This window comes from Carassius carassius, chromosome 30 (genome assembly GCF_963082965.1).
Source record: "Carassius carassius chromosome 30, fCarCar2.1, whole genome shotgun sequence".
NCBI lineage: Eukaryota > Metazoa > Chordata > Actinopteri > Cypriniformes > Cyprinidae > Carassius > Carassius carassius.
In genome coordinates, this window is record NC_081784.1 from 10,235,210 (window position 1) to 10,251,605 (window position 16,396).

Here is a 16,396-nt window from a genome sequence, read left to right on the forward strand (position 1 = left end):
TAAAAATTAAAGCTATAGATTGCACAGACCACTTTCACCTCAGATTGAGAGTACACCATGCCACAATGTCAGCTGCATCGTTTCAGAACAGTCTGATGTGTAATTACAAAATAAAAGCCTCCCAAATCTAAAAAAAGCTGCTGCATCTACTTTCAAAAATGTATATGAAAAAAAAGTTATAGATTGCACAGGCCACTTTCACCTGAGATTGAGAGTACACCTTCCCACAATATCAGCTGCATCGCTTCAGGAGTGTCTGATGTGGAATTACAAAATAAGAGCCCCCCAAATATTATAAATGAGATGCTGCATCTCTACATTCAAAAATCTATATAAATTAAAGCTATAGATTGCACAGGCCACTTTCACCTCAGATTGAGAGTACACCATCCCACAATGTCAGCTGCATCGTTTCAGGACTGTCTGATGTGGAATTACAAAATAGGAGCCTCCCAAATCTCAAAAATAAGCTGCTGCATCTCTACTTTCAAAAATCTATAAAAATAAAAGTTATAGATTGCACAGACCACTTTCACCGCAGATTGAGAGTACACCTTGCCACAATGTCAGCTGCATCGTTTCAGGACAGTCTGATGTGTAATTACAAAATAAAAGCCTCCCAAATATCATAAATGAGATGCTTCATCGATTTTCAAAAATCTATAAAAATTAAAGTTATTCATTGCACAGACCACTTTCACCTCAGATTGAGAGTACACCTTCCCTCAATATCAGCTGCATCGTTTCAGGAGTGTCTGATGTGGAATTACAAAATAAGAGCCCCCCAAATATCATAAATGAGATGCTACACCTCTATTTTCAAAAATCTATAAAAATTAAAAGTTATACATTGCACAGGCCACTTTCACCTCAGATTGAGAGTACACCATCCCACAATGCCAGCTGCATCGTTTCAGAACAGTCTGATGTGGAATTACAAAATAGGAGCCTCCCAAATCTCAAAAATAAGCTGCTGCATCTCTACGTTCCAAAATCTATAAAAATAAAAGTTATAGATTGCACAGACCACTTTCACCGCAGATTGAGAGTACACCTTCCCACAATATCAGCTGCATCGTGTCAGGACTGTCTGATGTGGAATTACAAAATAAGAGCCTCCCAAATCTCATAAACAAGCTGCTGCATCTTTACTTTCAAAAATCTATAAAAATAAAAGTTATAGATTGCACAGACCACTTTCACCTCAGATTGAGAGTACACCTTGCCACAATGTCAGCTGCATCGTTTCAGGACGGTCTGATGTGGAATTACAAAATAAGAGCCTCCCAAATCTCATAAATGAGATGCTGCATCTCTATTTTCAAAAATGTATATTAAAAAAATTTATAGATTGCAAAGACCACTTTCACCTCAGATTAAGAGTACACCTTCACACAAAATCAGCTGCGTCGTTTCAGAACTGTCTGATGTGGAATTAAAATATAGGAGCCCCCCCCCCACTCCCAAATCTCATGAATGAGATGCTGCTCTAATTTCAAAAATTTATAAAAATTTAATTTATAGATTGCACAGACCACATTAACCTCAGATTGAGAGTACACATTCCCACAGTGTCATCTGTGTCGTTTCAGGACTCTCCGATGAATTTTACAAAATAAACGCAGAATATACGTTTGAGCATCTCTACTTTAAAAAAGCTATAAAAATAAAAGTTCTAGGGTCCACATACCATTTTCAACTCAGATAAAGAGTACAACATCAACTACAAAAAGACATCATGTTGAATTTCACACATAAAAATGTTTAATGTTATAATAATTTAGACTTTTCTTTCACATTTTTCACAAAACAGTGTTTATACTCAATTTAATCAAAACATTTTACCATTTACAACTATTAATAACAATTTAAAAGAACAACTGCACACTTCAAAAAAAAAAAAAAAAGGAAAAAGAAAAAAGTTTATTTTAATTAAACAATTTAAGAGCACAATATGCAGCTCCATGTGTTAGCTCTGGCCTGTTCCAGGTCTTCTTTGGCCATACCCAGGCACTTTTCATGGTACCACCTTTCACATGTGTCACATTGGATCTAGAAATGTATTAGTTGGAAATATCAGGGAACTGCTACAGTTTAATATTGCTATTGCTTTTCACTTTATCTAGTGGTTAACAAACTCACCCAATTTATGAAACGATGCACAGATCCAGTAGGCTTTTTAAGGGAACACATGGAACAGTTTTCGGCTTCATCGAACACTGCAATTTTCATATAAACAAAAATTAGTAACGCAAACGTCTCGGGTTACTTGACTGTAACCCTGTTCCCTGAAAAAGCGGGAACGAGATGCTGCGCTCAATAGCGCTAATGAGAACATTCTTTGTTCGACCGGTTGTGAAGCACGTGTGTCAAACACGCCAAGAATTGGCTTACATAACCTCGGCAGGTGACGTCACTGATAACGTGCACCTGCAGGTTATAAATAGACGTGAAACGGAAACATCCTCAGGTTACCCCTTTGTCTGAAGAGACGTCCGGACACGTCGACAGTGTGGCATTGAGGCGCAGCATCTCGTTCCCGCTTTTTCAGGGAACAGGGTTACAGTCAAGTAACCCGAGACGTTCCCTTTCAAAAGCTACTCTCGATGCTGCGCTCAATAGCGCTAATGGGAACGAGAATACCAACGCCGCCACACTGTAAGTGTCTGGACCCCCAAGGCTGTGTAGTATGTGTGCACAAACATCGAAGAGGTCTCAGACATGACTCTGGGATGTGGACTCAAGGGCATGGGAGCCCGGAGTAGCATCGACATCCAAACTATAGAATCTGACAAATGTCTGCGGAAAGGACCAACCTGCCGCATCACACACTTGCTGCAAAGGCGCACCTCTTGCTCAAGCCATTGAAGATGCAACCCAACTGGTTGAATGGGCACTAACTCCTAGAGGCGAAGTTTGACCACGCGCCTCGTAGGCTAGGGCAATAGCAACCCTCACCCAATGTGAAACTGTTTGCCTGGTGGCAGCCGCACCCCTGACTGCGGCCCCCACGGCATATGAAAAGCTGCTCTGACTTACGCCACTGGCTAGTGCGGTGGAAGTAAATCTGAAGAGCACATACTGGACACAGTAAGTGAAGTCTCTTCTGCTCCGGTGTTGTAAATGGCGGAGGACAGAAGACTTTGGAAATTAGTAGGATGGACATCCAAACTATAGAACCTGACAAATGTGTGCGGAGAGGACCAACCTGCCGCATCACACACTTGAGCAGGAACATCCCTCACCCAATGTGAAACTGTTTGCCTGGAGGCAGCCCCCCCCCCGGTTGCGGCCCCCATGGCATATGAAACGTTGCTCTGACTTATGCCACTGGCTAGTGCGGTGGACGTAAGTCTGAAGAGCACGTACTGGACACAGTAAGTGAAGTCTTTGCTGCTCCGGTGTCGTGAATGGCGGAGGACAGAAAGCTTCGAGAATGACCGGATGTATGGTCGAGAAAGGAACTTTTGGAAGATAGTTAGGGTGAGGATGCAAAATAGCTTTGACTCACCTAGGGGCAAAATCGGAACAGGATGGCAGGACTGACAAAGCCTGTAAATCCCGAATTCTCCTTAGAGATGTAACGCCCATAAGAAAAACAATCTTTAGAGTCAGAAGCCTGGCAGGCGCTGATTCTAATGGTTCGAATGGGGGGCCAGCCAACCCTTCGAGCACTATGGCTAAATCCCATGAAGGGACCGTAGCTCTAGTGGGTGGCCTCAACCGCTTAGCCCCACGAATGAAGTGGGCGACTAGAGGGTGCTTTCCAACAGAAACCCCATCAATCAGAATGTGGCAAGCCGAAATAGCGGCCACATAGGTTCTGAGAGTACTAGAGCCTGTGCCTGAGGACAATTTCTCTTGCAGAAATTCCAGTACTGAAACAATTTGGCAGTGAGCTGGGTCTGCATGGTGTGTCATGCACCAGCCCTCAAAAACACTCCATATGAGGGCATAAGTTCTTTTAGTGGAGGGAGTCCTAGCACTTAGAATAGTCTCTATTACTGTGGCTGGAAGGCCAGCATCTGTGGTTGGTCCCCTCAGGGGCCAGACGTGAAGGTTCCAGAGCTCAGGCCGGGGATGAAATACTGTCCCCTGTGCCTGAGAGAGAAGATCTCTCCTGACTGGAATCGCCCAAGGCGAGCCATCGAGGAGGGATATTAGATCTGGGAACCAAACTCCGGTCGGCCAACGGGACGCTATCAGTAAGAGGCGAGACCCCTGTCGACGGACCTTGGCCAGGACTCCCGGGAGCAGAGCAATCGGAGAAAAGGCGTAAAGACGCAGTCTTGGCCACGCATGGGCCATAGCGTCCAGACCCAGGGGAGCTGGATGAGTCAAAGAGATGTAGAGGGGACATTGTGCCATCTCCTGTGAAGCACAGAGGTCCACTTCTGCTACTTGAATCTTTCCCAGATTTGACTACTTAGGGGTGGAGTTTCCATTTCCCGTGTTTCACAGCTTGTCTGGACAGCAAGTCTACTCCCACATTCATATGCCCAGGAATGTAAATCGCCCTGAGGGACAGGAACTTGTCCTGTGCCCAAAGCAGAACCTGGTGCGCTAACTCATTCAAGCGGCGCGACTGCAGTCTGCTCTGGCGATTCATTTAAGAGTCTACAGATGTGTTGTCCACCCACACTAGGACATGGTAGCCTCTCAACTGCTGGAGGAAGTATTTCAGGGCCAGAAATACAGTCTTCATTTCGAGGCAATTGATGTGCCAATTCGAGAAGATGACCTCTCCAGATCCCTTGGGCTGGACAGCCAACTAAGGCCGCTCCCCAGCCCATGAGGGAAGCGTCTGTCATTAGCATCTTGCGATGACAACACGGACCTAGAGTGGGACCCAAAGTCAGAGACCGGGGTCTGAACCACATAGATAGGGTACGAAGCCCCTGGCGCGTAACCCTTAATTGCCACTGGGGATTGGCCCTTGGATGAAATCCCCTGGCTCTGAGCCACAACTGAAACGGTCTCATGTGCAGGAGGCCCAAAGGTATTACCGTGGATGCAGCTGCCATGAGACCTAAAACCTTCTGAAAGTGATGAACAGTGACTTTCTGGCCTAGCTTGATGTTCTTTAGGGTGTTTAGAATGGATTTGATGCATGCAGGAGACAGCTGTGCCTGCATTATGATCAAATCCCATACCACACCCAAATACGTTGTCCTCTGAGCCGGAGAGAGAACGCTTTTCTTGCCGTTGAGTCTCAACCCCAGAGATTCGAGATGAGCTAGGACGACATGCTGATGTCGAAGCGCAAGCCCTTGAGACTGGGTCAGATTCAGCCAGTCGTTTATATACATTTTAAATGTGGATGCCCTGGAGTCGTAGAGGAGCCAGAGCTGCATCCATGAATTTCGTATAAGTGCGGGATAACAAAGCTAGGCCGAATGGAAGAACCTGAGACTGGTAAGCTTTGCCCCCGAAAGCGAACCTCAGGAACCTCCTAAGTTGTGGCAATATTTCAAAATGAAAATACACGTCCATAGATCTGTGATTGGACGCAGCCCCCCGTCTTTCTTGGGAATCAAGAAATACAGACTGTAGTAGCCTGACTCTCTGTCTGGCAGGGGAACACATTCTATGGCCCCTTTGACCAGCAGAGTCTGTGATTCCTGTGTCAACAGATATGCAAGTGCCGGTTTCACAGAGGTGGAGACCACGCTGTTGAAACGCAGAAGAAGATGTGCAAACTGAATCCCGTAGCCCTTCACTCCAGTTCTTTTGACTCATGGGGAGATATTTGGCAGTAGCTTCCACGCTGCCAGCTTCTCCAAAAAGAGCACTTAATTGTGACACTTTGTTTGTTGGGGGGGGGGGTGTCCTGAAACGTGGCAGGAAGCAACAGAGCATGTATCATTTTACTGGAGGCCACTGCCCCCCGAAACACCGGTGGTGGCGGAGGTTGTTCAGTGATCCCCTAAGGGTGCCAGGGAGGAGCCTTATACTTCTGATAGAATTTTCCAGGGCCCTCCCTGAGGGGACACACCCTTTGTCCTGGGCACAGCTTAAGGCCCTTGCTTTGGTCGTAATGACTGTACTTTAGTCCAGCTCCATCTGCGGCTGCCAAGTGCTACAAGCTGCTCCCCAGTCTTATGAGGGGGCGCACAACTCGCCACACTCTCTGTGAACCTCCTACCCCAGAGGAGCTGGATCGAGTCGGGACTGTTTATTTATTTATTTCTTGACAGCCCCGACACTTGAGCACAGTGAGTGAGAAACATATTAAAGGTCTCCTCCTGGCACTCAGACTTATTTCTTTATTTATTTTAATCAGCCTGATACGCCTGCAGAACCTATGGTGTGCAGGGCAGTACTAGTCTGACCCACAGCATGAAATGTGTTCCATCCAAGTGCAGATGCTGCTGCAGTACGTGGCTTGGCAGGAAACAATTGCTGTCCTTTCATATATATATATATTTTATATATATATTTTTCATCATCATAATCATCATCATTTTCATCATCATTTATTTATATTTTTATTTAAATGATGTTGCTCCAATAGGGGAGAGATAGCAGCTAGCGTCTCTCTCACCTTTGAAATCATAATATACAAAATCTAATTTTAAGGCTTTAATCTGGTCACTGCACGAGTCACTACCTAGTAACTCCTCATGTCCTTATAATCGCGAGAGGAGCGCTAGGAGAGAGCACTCTCAATGTCCATTTCAACAGAAGCTAGAGCTACAGCAGCCTCTGCCCAATCCGAAGAAGTGCTTGGGCACGCTTCGGAGGTGGGCGTGAGAACCGTCTGATCCTCCAGATCGGAGCGCGATCTTAATGAGTGGGAAGCAGCTCGTTCCTCGTGAGAGCAAAGAGCATAGCGCGGATAGGAACGCAAAAGCAGCCTTTTTTTTTTTTTTTAAACAATAAACATGCGATTTCTCTTCAGAGATCGGCCATGGAGAGCGAGGCACACATCTCATATGGAATCAGCAAGAACAGTTAGAACTTTCTTTCTCCCTTTTTTCTTTTTATAACTCTCAAAATACTTTCTTTTAAACTAATACTTTCATCAGCGTGACACACACACACACAATGCGGTCTCTGAAGACAAAGAAACCTGAGGATGTTTCCGTTTCACGTCTATTTATAACCTGCAGGTGCACGTTATCAGTGACGTCACCTGCCGAGGTTATGTAAGCCAATTCTTGGCGTGTTTGACACACGTGCTTCACAACCGGTCGAACAAAGAATGTTCTCATTAGCGCTATTGAGCGCAGCATCGAGAGTAGCTTTTGAAAGGGAACAAATATTTTTCTCTCGATCCAGCCTTTAAATCAGGCTTCAAAACAGTAATTTACCTCCAGTGACAATAACAATGTGTGTTACTTGTTTTTTCAACATTGGTGGTGGCATGTAGACATTTACATCCCCTTAAATTTGGTGAACATATGTTTATATGACATTGGAGATCAAATACTTTCATGTATTTAGGCCTCTGCATAGTCATCTGGCATCTGTAGTTGTTATTTTCCACAGTTGTTAACTTAAAATTTTTGTTACCATGGATTACCCTTGATTGTAGAGAGACCTAGATGTAGGTAATGCAACTGTAACTGAAAAGTGACATTCTTATTATAACCATATCTAACTGTCAAGCTGCTTAACAGACTTGGTAAGCATGAGAGTTTCCATTTCCAGAGAGAAAGCCACTCAAAAAGTGATGTTTACCATCTTTGGACTGGCACTGTATATTGTAAAGTACAATCACTTAAATCACTTAAAAACTATTTGATTATTATAAACTAATAGTTAACAAAGTGCCATTAGTACATTAGTCAACTTCATACAAACACTGATTTTGTAAGTCAATGTCACTGGAATCAACACTGTTATTAACCATTTTATAATACGGTTCCATTGTTTAACTTACTACAATTGATAAGTTATGTAAAAGTACTGTTCATTCTTAGTCCATGCTGACTAAATTAGTTAAACATATGTATTCAACATTAACTAATGCATAGTTACTTTCAGAAGTTATAAGCAACAATATGTATTTTTCATATCTCTTGACCACTAGGTGGGACAACACCAAAACACTGCAGGTAGTCTTAGGTCATACTTGTTATAACACACACAAAGTCTCAATTTGCCAAACCGTTGCAGAGATATAGCCTCTCATCCTTTTTTAGATGTTTTTCGTAAATTTCGTACGTGTCTTATTCAATAATGGCTGGACAAATAAAATTGAATGCCAAAATTTTTTGCCAGCATGTTCTGAAGATGATCTGAGCAAATTTTTGCTGAAAATCAGACAATCCAACAAGTAGGTTTTTCGAACAATAGAAATCAGCGAAAAAATGAAACCTTATGATTTTTAAAATTTTGGTATTTATTCGACTCAGCATGAGCCAATATTTCCTTCTGTGGCTTATGGTTTAAAAGTTCTTATAATAATCATGAGTAAAAATTTGGAAAAGTGGTGGTGTTAGAGACTCCAAATTTGCTTTGGTTAATGTGTTGAGACTGTCTTCTATCAGTGTACCAAATTTGACAACTTTCCTGCAAGTGGCTCTATGGGCTGCCATAGACTCGAGTGGAAGAAATGGACAAAGAAGAATAAGAACTTTGGTGCTTGGCCCCTAATAAGAATGCCAATGGAAACAATGTGTGCCTATGCCTTTCTACTAATAACTCTAATAACTTCAATTTATAAATGATTTGTTATACTTGAATTCTGCTTGGTGTATTTGAATTTTGACTTGAGTCAGATGTGAGAAGCTGCATTTTATTATATATTTAAGCACACAGCAGACAAGAACTTGTTTTACAAACCTGATGCTTTGAGTATCTGTAGAGCCATCATTTTTCGTTCATTGGCCATTTCCTTTCTGGAAGTTCCAAATTGTAAAATGGGAACATTTGGAAATGCTTTCATTATTTCCCTTGCCATCTAAAAAAATCAATGATATAAGACCATCATGTAATATGTCAGACTCCAGCATATGGCAGCTTTTTTAACTAGAATTCCCCTAATCTTTTACTTGTCATTTTGTACAATCAAGTAAAAATAAGACAATGGCACATAAAGATTTACTTAATATAAAGAAGATAAGAGAGAGAGAGAGGTATTACAGTACATGTCACATACCAAGACAACAATGACGCCACAGCTACTGCCATCCTGCTGGACTGGATGTGTCATAACTCCTCCTTTCCACTGTATATTCAGCCACTCTGTTTTTCTTTGTTGAGTATTCCTCATTTGTATTTACTCACTAGGTGTGATGTATGATTAAAATGTGTTAATTAGGAACAAAGTACATAAAATTTGAAATCAAATTACTAGTCTATTCCAAATGTTTAATATACATATGTTTATAACTTAATTATTATAGTGTTTTTATAGTGTTATAGTGTTTTTTTCTTAGTGTCCAGAATGTTAATTATGTAAATAATTGTATTACTTTAAAGTCATACAAAGTCTAAACAATGTTTGCATCAATTGTGATTTGATTCATTTAACCTTTAGTCCTCCTGGTCAGTAATTACTTGTGATATGGGAAAAATAGCAATATGACATAATGACATCTTTTAAACACTTCAGTCTATGCATGCTTATTGGGTTCTTTGGTGTACCACTGTGGTGAATGCAAATATATTAAAATGTATCTTTAGTATCCCCAGCAACTGAACATCTTCACAACAATCGATGTTTGTTGTTTTCGATGAGCTATCTATCCATATTTTTTTCACCTACTGTGTGTATTTACTGTTCAGTTATTTATTTAATGATGATTTATATATAATATAAATATTATTTATATATTATTATAATAGCAGCACAAAACTACTATTTGGAATTTTGCAAATGCTAAATTGTATTTTGTTACCAAGTACTTGTATTATTATTTACTTGTAATGTTTAATGAAAATAAAGTTGTATTTAAGCTATATCTAAAGTTAATGAGAAATGTCCCACCAATATCAACAACTTGTACACATTCTATGCCGTGAAAGCAAAACCTTTAGATGTGTAATAACAGTAGACAAAGTCATTAAAACTTTGTTAGTGGGTAGGTAAATAAATATAGAAAATTCTGTGCAACTGCATTCACGTAGCCATAGGATGTGGCTTAAGGATGTGACAATGAGTTACATAAAGAATACCTGAGTTTTTGGGCAGCATGAATTGAGTCATCTTTCTCTGTGGGACTTTTTGATGGGTCTACCAGGTACACTGTGTGGTTGACCGCATTTATGAAATGAAAATGATAAGGTGAAACAACAGCTACTAATACTGAGTAGATCCAGATTTGGTAATGATAAAATTAAGTTATTCACCTACTCACCAGAAACTTCCAATAGACATTGTCAATGTTCACAAAAGAAACAATTCCCTGGTAATTGTTCAAGTTAATCTACCAAAGAACACAAACATTATATCAGCTTTGCAATTATTAAGTAAATTTGCCTTTTAAAAATATTATGACATTAACCATAATTCTGCATGTGGTTAGGGTTAGGCTAGGTTAGGTTCTATAATACTTAAGATATATAATATTGGTCTTTGGAAACACATACACACAAAATTGCATATCCATACTATAGTCAGTCCACCATAACTACCTTTGACAATTTTTGCCGGGCAAGCTGAGGTTTTTCCCCAAACAGAATCACACCTGCTACGTAGTGATTAAGAATGTAAATGGAATTCCCGATCTCTAGCTCACTGGCAGCAATATGAAACAGGGCTTCAATTATCTATGGAAAACAATTGCATATTTTTTAGAAAATTAGTGTTATACATTAAGAGTACAACATTTACAAACCATTGATCACATCATTGTTCTATCTAGTATAAATATTTGTCTTATTATTATTTACAATATACAAAATGCTATTTTCTATGTAACATTTGCAGCAATTTGTACTTTTATCTCAAAATGAGTAACTGTGTTTCAATTTAACCATTTCAATATTGCAATGTATACACACATAAACACAGGCTATAAAGAACCACACAGTATTTATCCATATGTTACCCTGGACCATAAAAGCAGTCATAAGGCTAAATTGTTTAAAATATTTACACATCATCTGAAAGCTGAATAAATAAGCTTTCCATTAATTTATGGTTTGTTAGAATTTGAAAATACTGAGAAAATCGGATTTAAATTTGTCCAAATGAAATCCTTAGTAATGCATATTACAAATAAAAAATTAAGTTTTGATATATTAACTTTTAAGTCTGTGATCTGCCATAATGCAAGACGATGCATCACATGCCTACTTGAGAACATGCTCAGGAGGACGCGCTTAGAACAGTTTGGACATGAATGAAGAGGTAAAAAAAACTATATAAATACTTTTCAGGTTCTAGCAGAGTAAGCAGACTGATCGTTTTGTGCATTTAAAGATCAATGTATCGTTACAAGACACAGGGTTTAATTTGGTTTTGTTTATGTTTTTTTGTGGTGAGTATGTAATTATTTAGTAGCTCTTTACTATTTGTCCTTGTTAATTTGTTGTTCTTAATGAGTCTAATTTCATTCTGTTATTTTTTGTCCCCTAATAGGCAGTCCTACATGGAATTTTACTTTCAGATTTGTTGTGTCCATATTTGTTAATCGTGGTAGATGACGTGGTAATGTAGATCTACTCAATATTCCTGCACTACATTCTTTACAGTTATGTATGAAAGATGGACCTTCATTTTATAGTATATTTATAATTTTATATACAGGTTTATAGTTATGAAAAGTTACTTAAGCTTATTTTAAATATAAAAAATAAATGTATGCTGTACCTCGCCATTTAGCCACTGGTGTGGCCGAAGTGTACACAGTTCACTGTGATGAATGATAAATGATGTTACTTTGGTTTGTGTAGGGATCACAGAAACCACAACCTCAGTGTCTCTCCTTTTCCACAAAGAGGTGAGCTACAAATTTCAACCAAACATAAAAGACAGTTAAACAGAAAGGTAATGTGTTTCAATAAGATTTTTTATTTTAACTACTGTTTTTATTCTTTAAAATATTCAATCAAACTAGATCATTTAAAAGGTAATACTATGAGTATAAACATTTGATAAAAGAAAGTTTTCTTACTTGATCCTGTGGGGTTGCTGTTGTCTTTGCCTTGTTGTCAACAATGTTTTCATGGTCCCCCTCCAGGGATGACCTTGGCTGTGGTGGCGAGATTTGTTTTCCAATGGGACCCTCAGACACTGAGGACTATCAACAGTTTAAAAACAGATCAGATTTTTAAGTAGCCTCATGAAACAGTGCTTCTGTTTCTCTTTTAAATCAATTTGTTTTTGTTTGTTTTTTTTTGGAGTGGATGAAATTTCCATTGGTGCATAAAAATTAGGACTGTTATGTTATGTGAAGATTATGAATTTCATTTATTTCTGTAGAATGCATGAAAGCATTACATTGACACTATACCTTCTTTTTTGATGTCTCGAAAGGGAAAGGCTTGGGAATTGCTGAGACATATCTTCCCCATTTTTTCTGTTGCTTTTCTTTCCATATTTCTTTTTCTACTCTGTAAGTCTACATAAAGTAAGGGATTTGTAGATATGGTTTACATATCAAAGCATAGAATGGAATGACACACTACATGTAATTCTCCTGTTATAGTCCTTTCCAAAATATTCTAACCTTCCTTCGGAAAACTCTTTCGGAGTCCTCATACTCCTTCAGGAGTGCAGTGTGGCTAATCCGATACTGGGCTACAAAGTCATCAAGCCTGGTGAGCCGGCCAGAAGTAAAACGAATATGTTTCAAGTCCCACTGACTCTTTTCCATTACTCCTTGAGTTTTGTTGTCCTGTGTAATGTTCTGAGAAAGGATACAAAGACAGGTGAAAACATAATTTAGCTGTAAGAGTTGTGTCACAATTTACTCTAATGGTACAAACTATATAATTACTTGTCTTGTAAGCTTTCTCAGGGCATTGTATCTCCTGGAGCACTGCTTATACTGTGGTCCTGTCCCATGTCGTCCAAGGTCACCTTTGTATTTAAAAAAAAATAATTTTTTTTTTTAATTGTCAGAAAACACACCGTCTGATATTTCTGTCCAAAAAGGGAAATGTGACATAGTTATATGACAAACCTAGCATTATCCCGGTCCATAATCCAGCAAATGGCAGAACGTATTTCTTGAGGTGATCAATAAGCCCTTTGCATTGGTACACATTGACCTCTCCATGCTTGTCCAGTGGGGCATTAGAAATAATTGCATTGCAACGTTTGGCAAATCTGTTGCTTCCTGTAATATCCTAAAAAGAATGCAACAATGTGTTATTAGAGGTGTTTTACAGTTTTTCTCAGATACTTTGGAGCATTTTCAGATCAGAAATGAAATTTTCAAAACTACTTGTTCAACCTCCACATCATATAGTATCTTGTGCACATCATCATAAAAGCAATCTCTCACTACTCTAAACAAATTGTGACCACTTTTGTACAACCATTTTACTGACTGTGCACAACTGTTTGCTGTTTTCTACATTATAAATTGTTTTTTGTAATGATGATCCAAAAATATTATACTGGTTCTCTATTAAAATTACACTGTATGCACAAGGTTTTTTTGTGTGTGTTTACCCTCTGTTATTTTATCTTTTTCTCCACTGGTTTCAAGTCTTTTAATTTTCTATCACAATGACATTGTAATGCATTTTTATGGTCAGACCACAAGTACAGTACAGCAGAATTTTGAATCCTGTCCATTGTCTTGTAATTATTATCGCACATGCAGTAATGTGTAAATTTGGGCTGTTGAAATGTATATATTCCATACATAAGAAACTCAGCCTTGTGCATTTTCAGTGGAAACCAAACCATAGTTTACATCTGCACATTATATTTACATTTACCAGATGCTTTTATCCAAAGTTGATTACAGTGCATTCAGGCTAACAAATCATTATAATTTTTTTAACCTAACATGTGTACTCCATGGGAATCGAACCCACAACCTTTTGCGCTGCTAATGCAATGCTCTACCACTGAGCCACAGGAACACAGACATAAGGAAACCGTGCTTTGACAGACTGGCATTATGACTTAAACATTTTTAACATTTATGAACAATGACAAAAGGGTTTGTCATTTGTCATTATTATGTCAATGGTCTATTTCTTGACACAAATACTTACTTTTGAGAGATTAATCCATGGACAAGTAATCCATTGTTGAATGCTGTTTGTACAAATTGTTTTGAGATATGCACTTACTGGTTTGCAATATAAATAATGATTTAAGAAATTCTCCAAACTAACTGATAATAACTGTAAATTGTAGTACTTGTCACATCTGCCACATTTCAAGAGAAGACAACAGTCTTTGTGGTTACCAGTATGTCCTCCTTAGTCCAATAACCAAAATAATAATTGAAGGAGAGGATTGAGTGGATGCCGCTGATCATATCCTTTCTTCAATATATATATATTATCTCATCAATATTGTGTAATTATTAATCAAGTGTTTGATCAGTATTTAACCTCCAAGATTGTTGTATGATGTAACTAAATAAGTAAAAAGCCATCTATATACGTATAGATAGATGCATGCTGCTTACACAGATATATATATTTTCCCTTTTAGAAGTGTTTAGAAGTAACAGACAGGAGCATATGTGAGTGTATTCCTTCTCCTAGGGTCACAAGGTCAGCTAAAAGGGTCAGGGGAGGCCCTTCCTCTACGTGCGCTGCGAGGGACAAAAAGAAATGTAGAACTGTGAATCCTGTTCTATCCTGTATTTCTATTCCTCAAGATTAATGTTGGCCTATTATGTGTGTGTATCCAACCGTAGTGATAAGAGACTTGCCAGTGCTAGAGAACCTTGAATTGTATATATGGACTTTGTGTGTACAGTATGTGTGTGTGTCAGCACCTATGTTCTGTACAGAAGAATAGTTTCTGCTGACATTGTGGTTGATTTTGTATTGTACGGGGGGCGGCCTACGAACTCCGTTGAGAGTATTGAAGCTGACTTCTGCTGATGAAATTGCAAACTATTTTCTTCAAATAAAATTATTATTATTAATTGAACTCATCTCTGACTCCTGGTCTTCATTGCCAAATATCTGGTCTTTGGGTTTTAACTGTAAATTCCCCAACATAATAAAATAATAAAAGTTCTCACTTTGACCTTTTTGACAATTACCATGTCCTATAGATAGATAGATAGATCAGGAAGATCAGATGATAGATCTAACATTTACCTTCAAGTCCTCTGCATCACCCCTAGACTTGGTAGTCTCATCCAATGGAGTCCCTTTTTTCTGCAGCCATGATTGCAGGTTCTTGAAGTGCTTCTCAACACTTGCACCACAGCATGGACTGGAGAAGACAACGGTAGCACTTTGAACCATGTCATCCAGTTCTTTTAAAGTGCTTGCAGTTGTTAGGGCACCAAAGACATGCATTGCCAGGTGGTAGTGGTTTGTTGCACTGAGGAAAGTAATATCATAATTGAATTTGAATTTTTAAGCATTTATGGATATTACGTTACTTGTGTGAACTAAAATCCCATTATGCTCTGCATTTAAGACTTGCTACTGTATTAGAAATGTACTTAATGCAGACAAATTTCATAATATATTTTTTTAATATATACTACAAGGATTTTGTAGTAATAATACATTCTGCTTACTACTTTCTGCACATTTCCTTTGCATTCTTCATCACATGGCTGAGGCATCTATGCAGAACTGGCACATCAAAATCTTCCGGTTTCCCTTTTCCACTTGCAATGTTGTAATAGTGGTTTATTGTGTCAGTCAGGTTTTTTTTGCAAATGCCATGCATATAGCCTGCATTAACACAATTGACCCATCACAAATGACCATGACAGGTGACCGCATACCCTTCCTTCCAAACCACCTTGCCACGTCTGTTAGAAATGCCTCAAGAAAATACAAAACTGAGGCTGTGGTGTGGTCGCAAGTAAGGTACGTGGCAACAGGAAATGGAGATGAGGTTTTGTGTGGATTTCTGACCACCAACTCATATACATAGAATGGCGGTGATCCTGTCTCTCTCCTCATTATGCTTCCAGTCGCATCTAGATAAATTATGTCCTCCTGGCATCGTTCTTGATATATGTGTATACTCCTTTTTGACCACAGCAGGACCCCTTTTGGGTGTAGCATCACTTTCTGGAGTACCTCATCTGGACTGTTTGTTCTCTTTTGTAGCATTATTTGAAGGCTGATTATTTCATTGCTGTGTTGGCGGCTTGACTTACGGGCTTCCCATGAAATGTTTTTCAAGACATTGCGACTCGGAGCAACATCTCTACAGCCGGACTCCATTACATCCTCAGGTATTTTGGCTATGTTCTCTAGAAACATTGCTCGTGGGAGCTGTTTTTGTAATTCCTTCCCTAATGTTTTTCTGTCATTTGCTCTTACAGGTCTTCTT

General features: G+C 39.2%; 2 protein-coding genes across 2 annotated transcripts; both read right to left on the bottom strand.

Annotated features, from left to right (window-relative positions):
- Window positions 1-1,741: 1,741 nt before the first annotated feature.
- Window positions 1,742-10,209, bottom strand: LOC132111117 (lysine-specific demethylase 5B-B-like). The gene is made up of 5 exons (XM_059518285.1): window positions 10,126-10,209; window positions 9,107-9,233; window positions 8,791-8,908; window positions 2,143-2,219; window positions 1,742-2,052 (listed from the first exon to the last, which is right to left on the bottom strand). The coding sequence occupies exons 2-5, from the start codon at window positions 9,218-9,220 to the stop codon at window positions 1,942-1,944; spliced, it is 420 nt and encodes a 139-aa protein (XP_059374268.1). The 5' UTR covers window positions 9,221-9,233; window positions 10,126-10,209; the 3' UTR covers window positions 1,742-1,941.
- Window positions 10,210-10,295: 86 nt separating this feature from the next.
- Window positions 10,296-15,345, bottom strand: LOC132110300 (uncharacterized). Its single transcript, XM_059516866.1, has 9 exons — window positions 15,196-15,345; window positions 13,080-13,245; window positions 12,894-12,952; window positions 12,624-12,803; window positions 12,408-12,515; window positions 12,069-12,194; window positions 11,765-11,899; window positions 10,585-10,719; window positions 10,296-10,376 (listed from the first exon to the last, which is right to left on the bottom strand). The coding sequence occupies exons 1-9, from the start codon at window positions 15,343-15,345 to the stop codon at window positions 10,296-10,298; spliced, it is 1,140 nt and encodes a 379-aa protein (XP_059372849.1).
- Window positions 15,346-16,396: the final 1,051 nt, after the last annotated feature.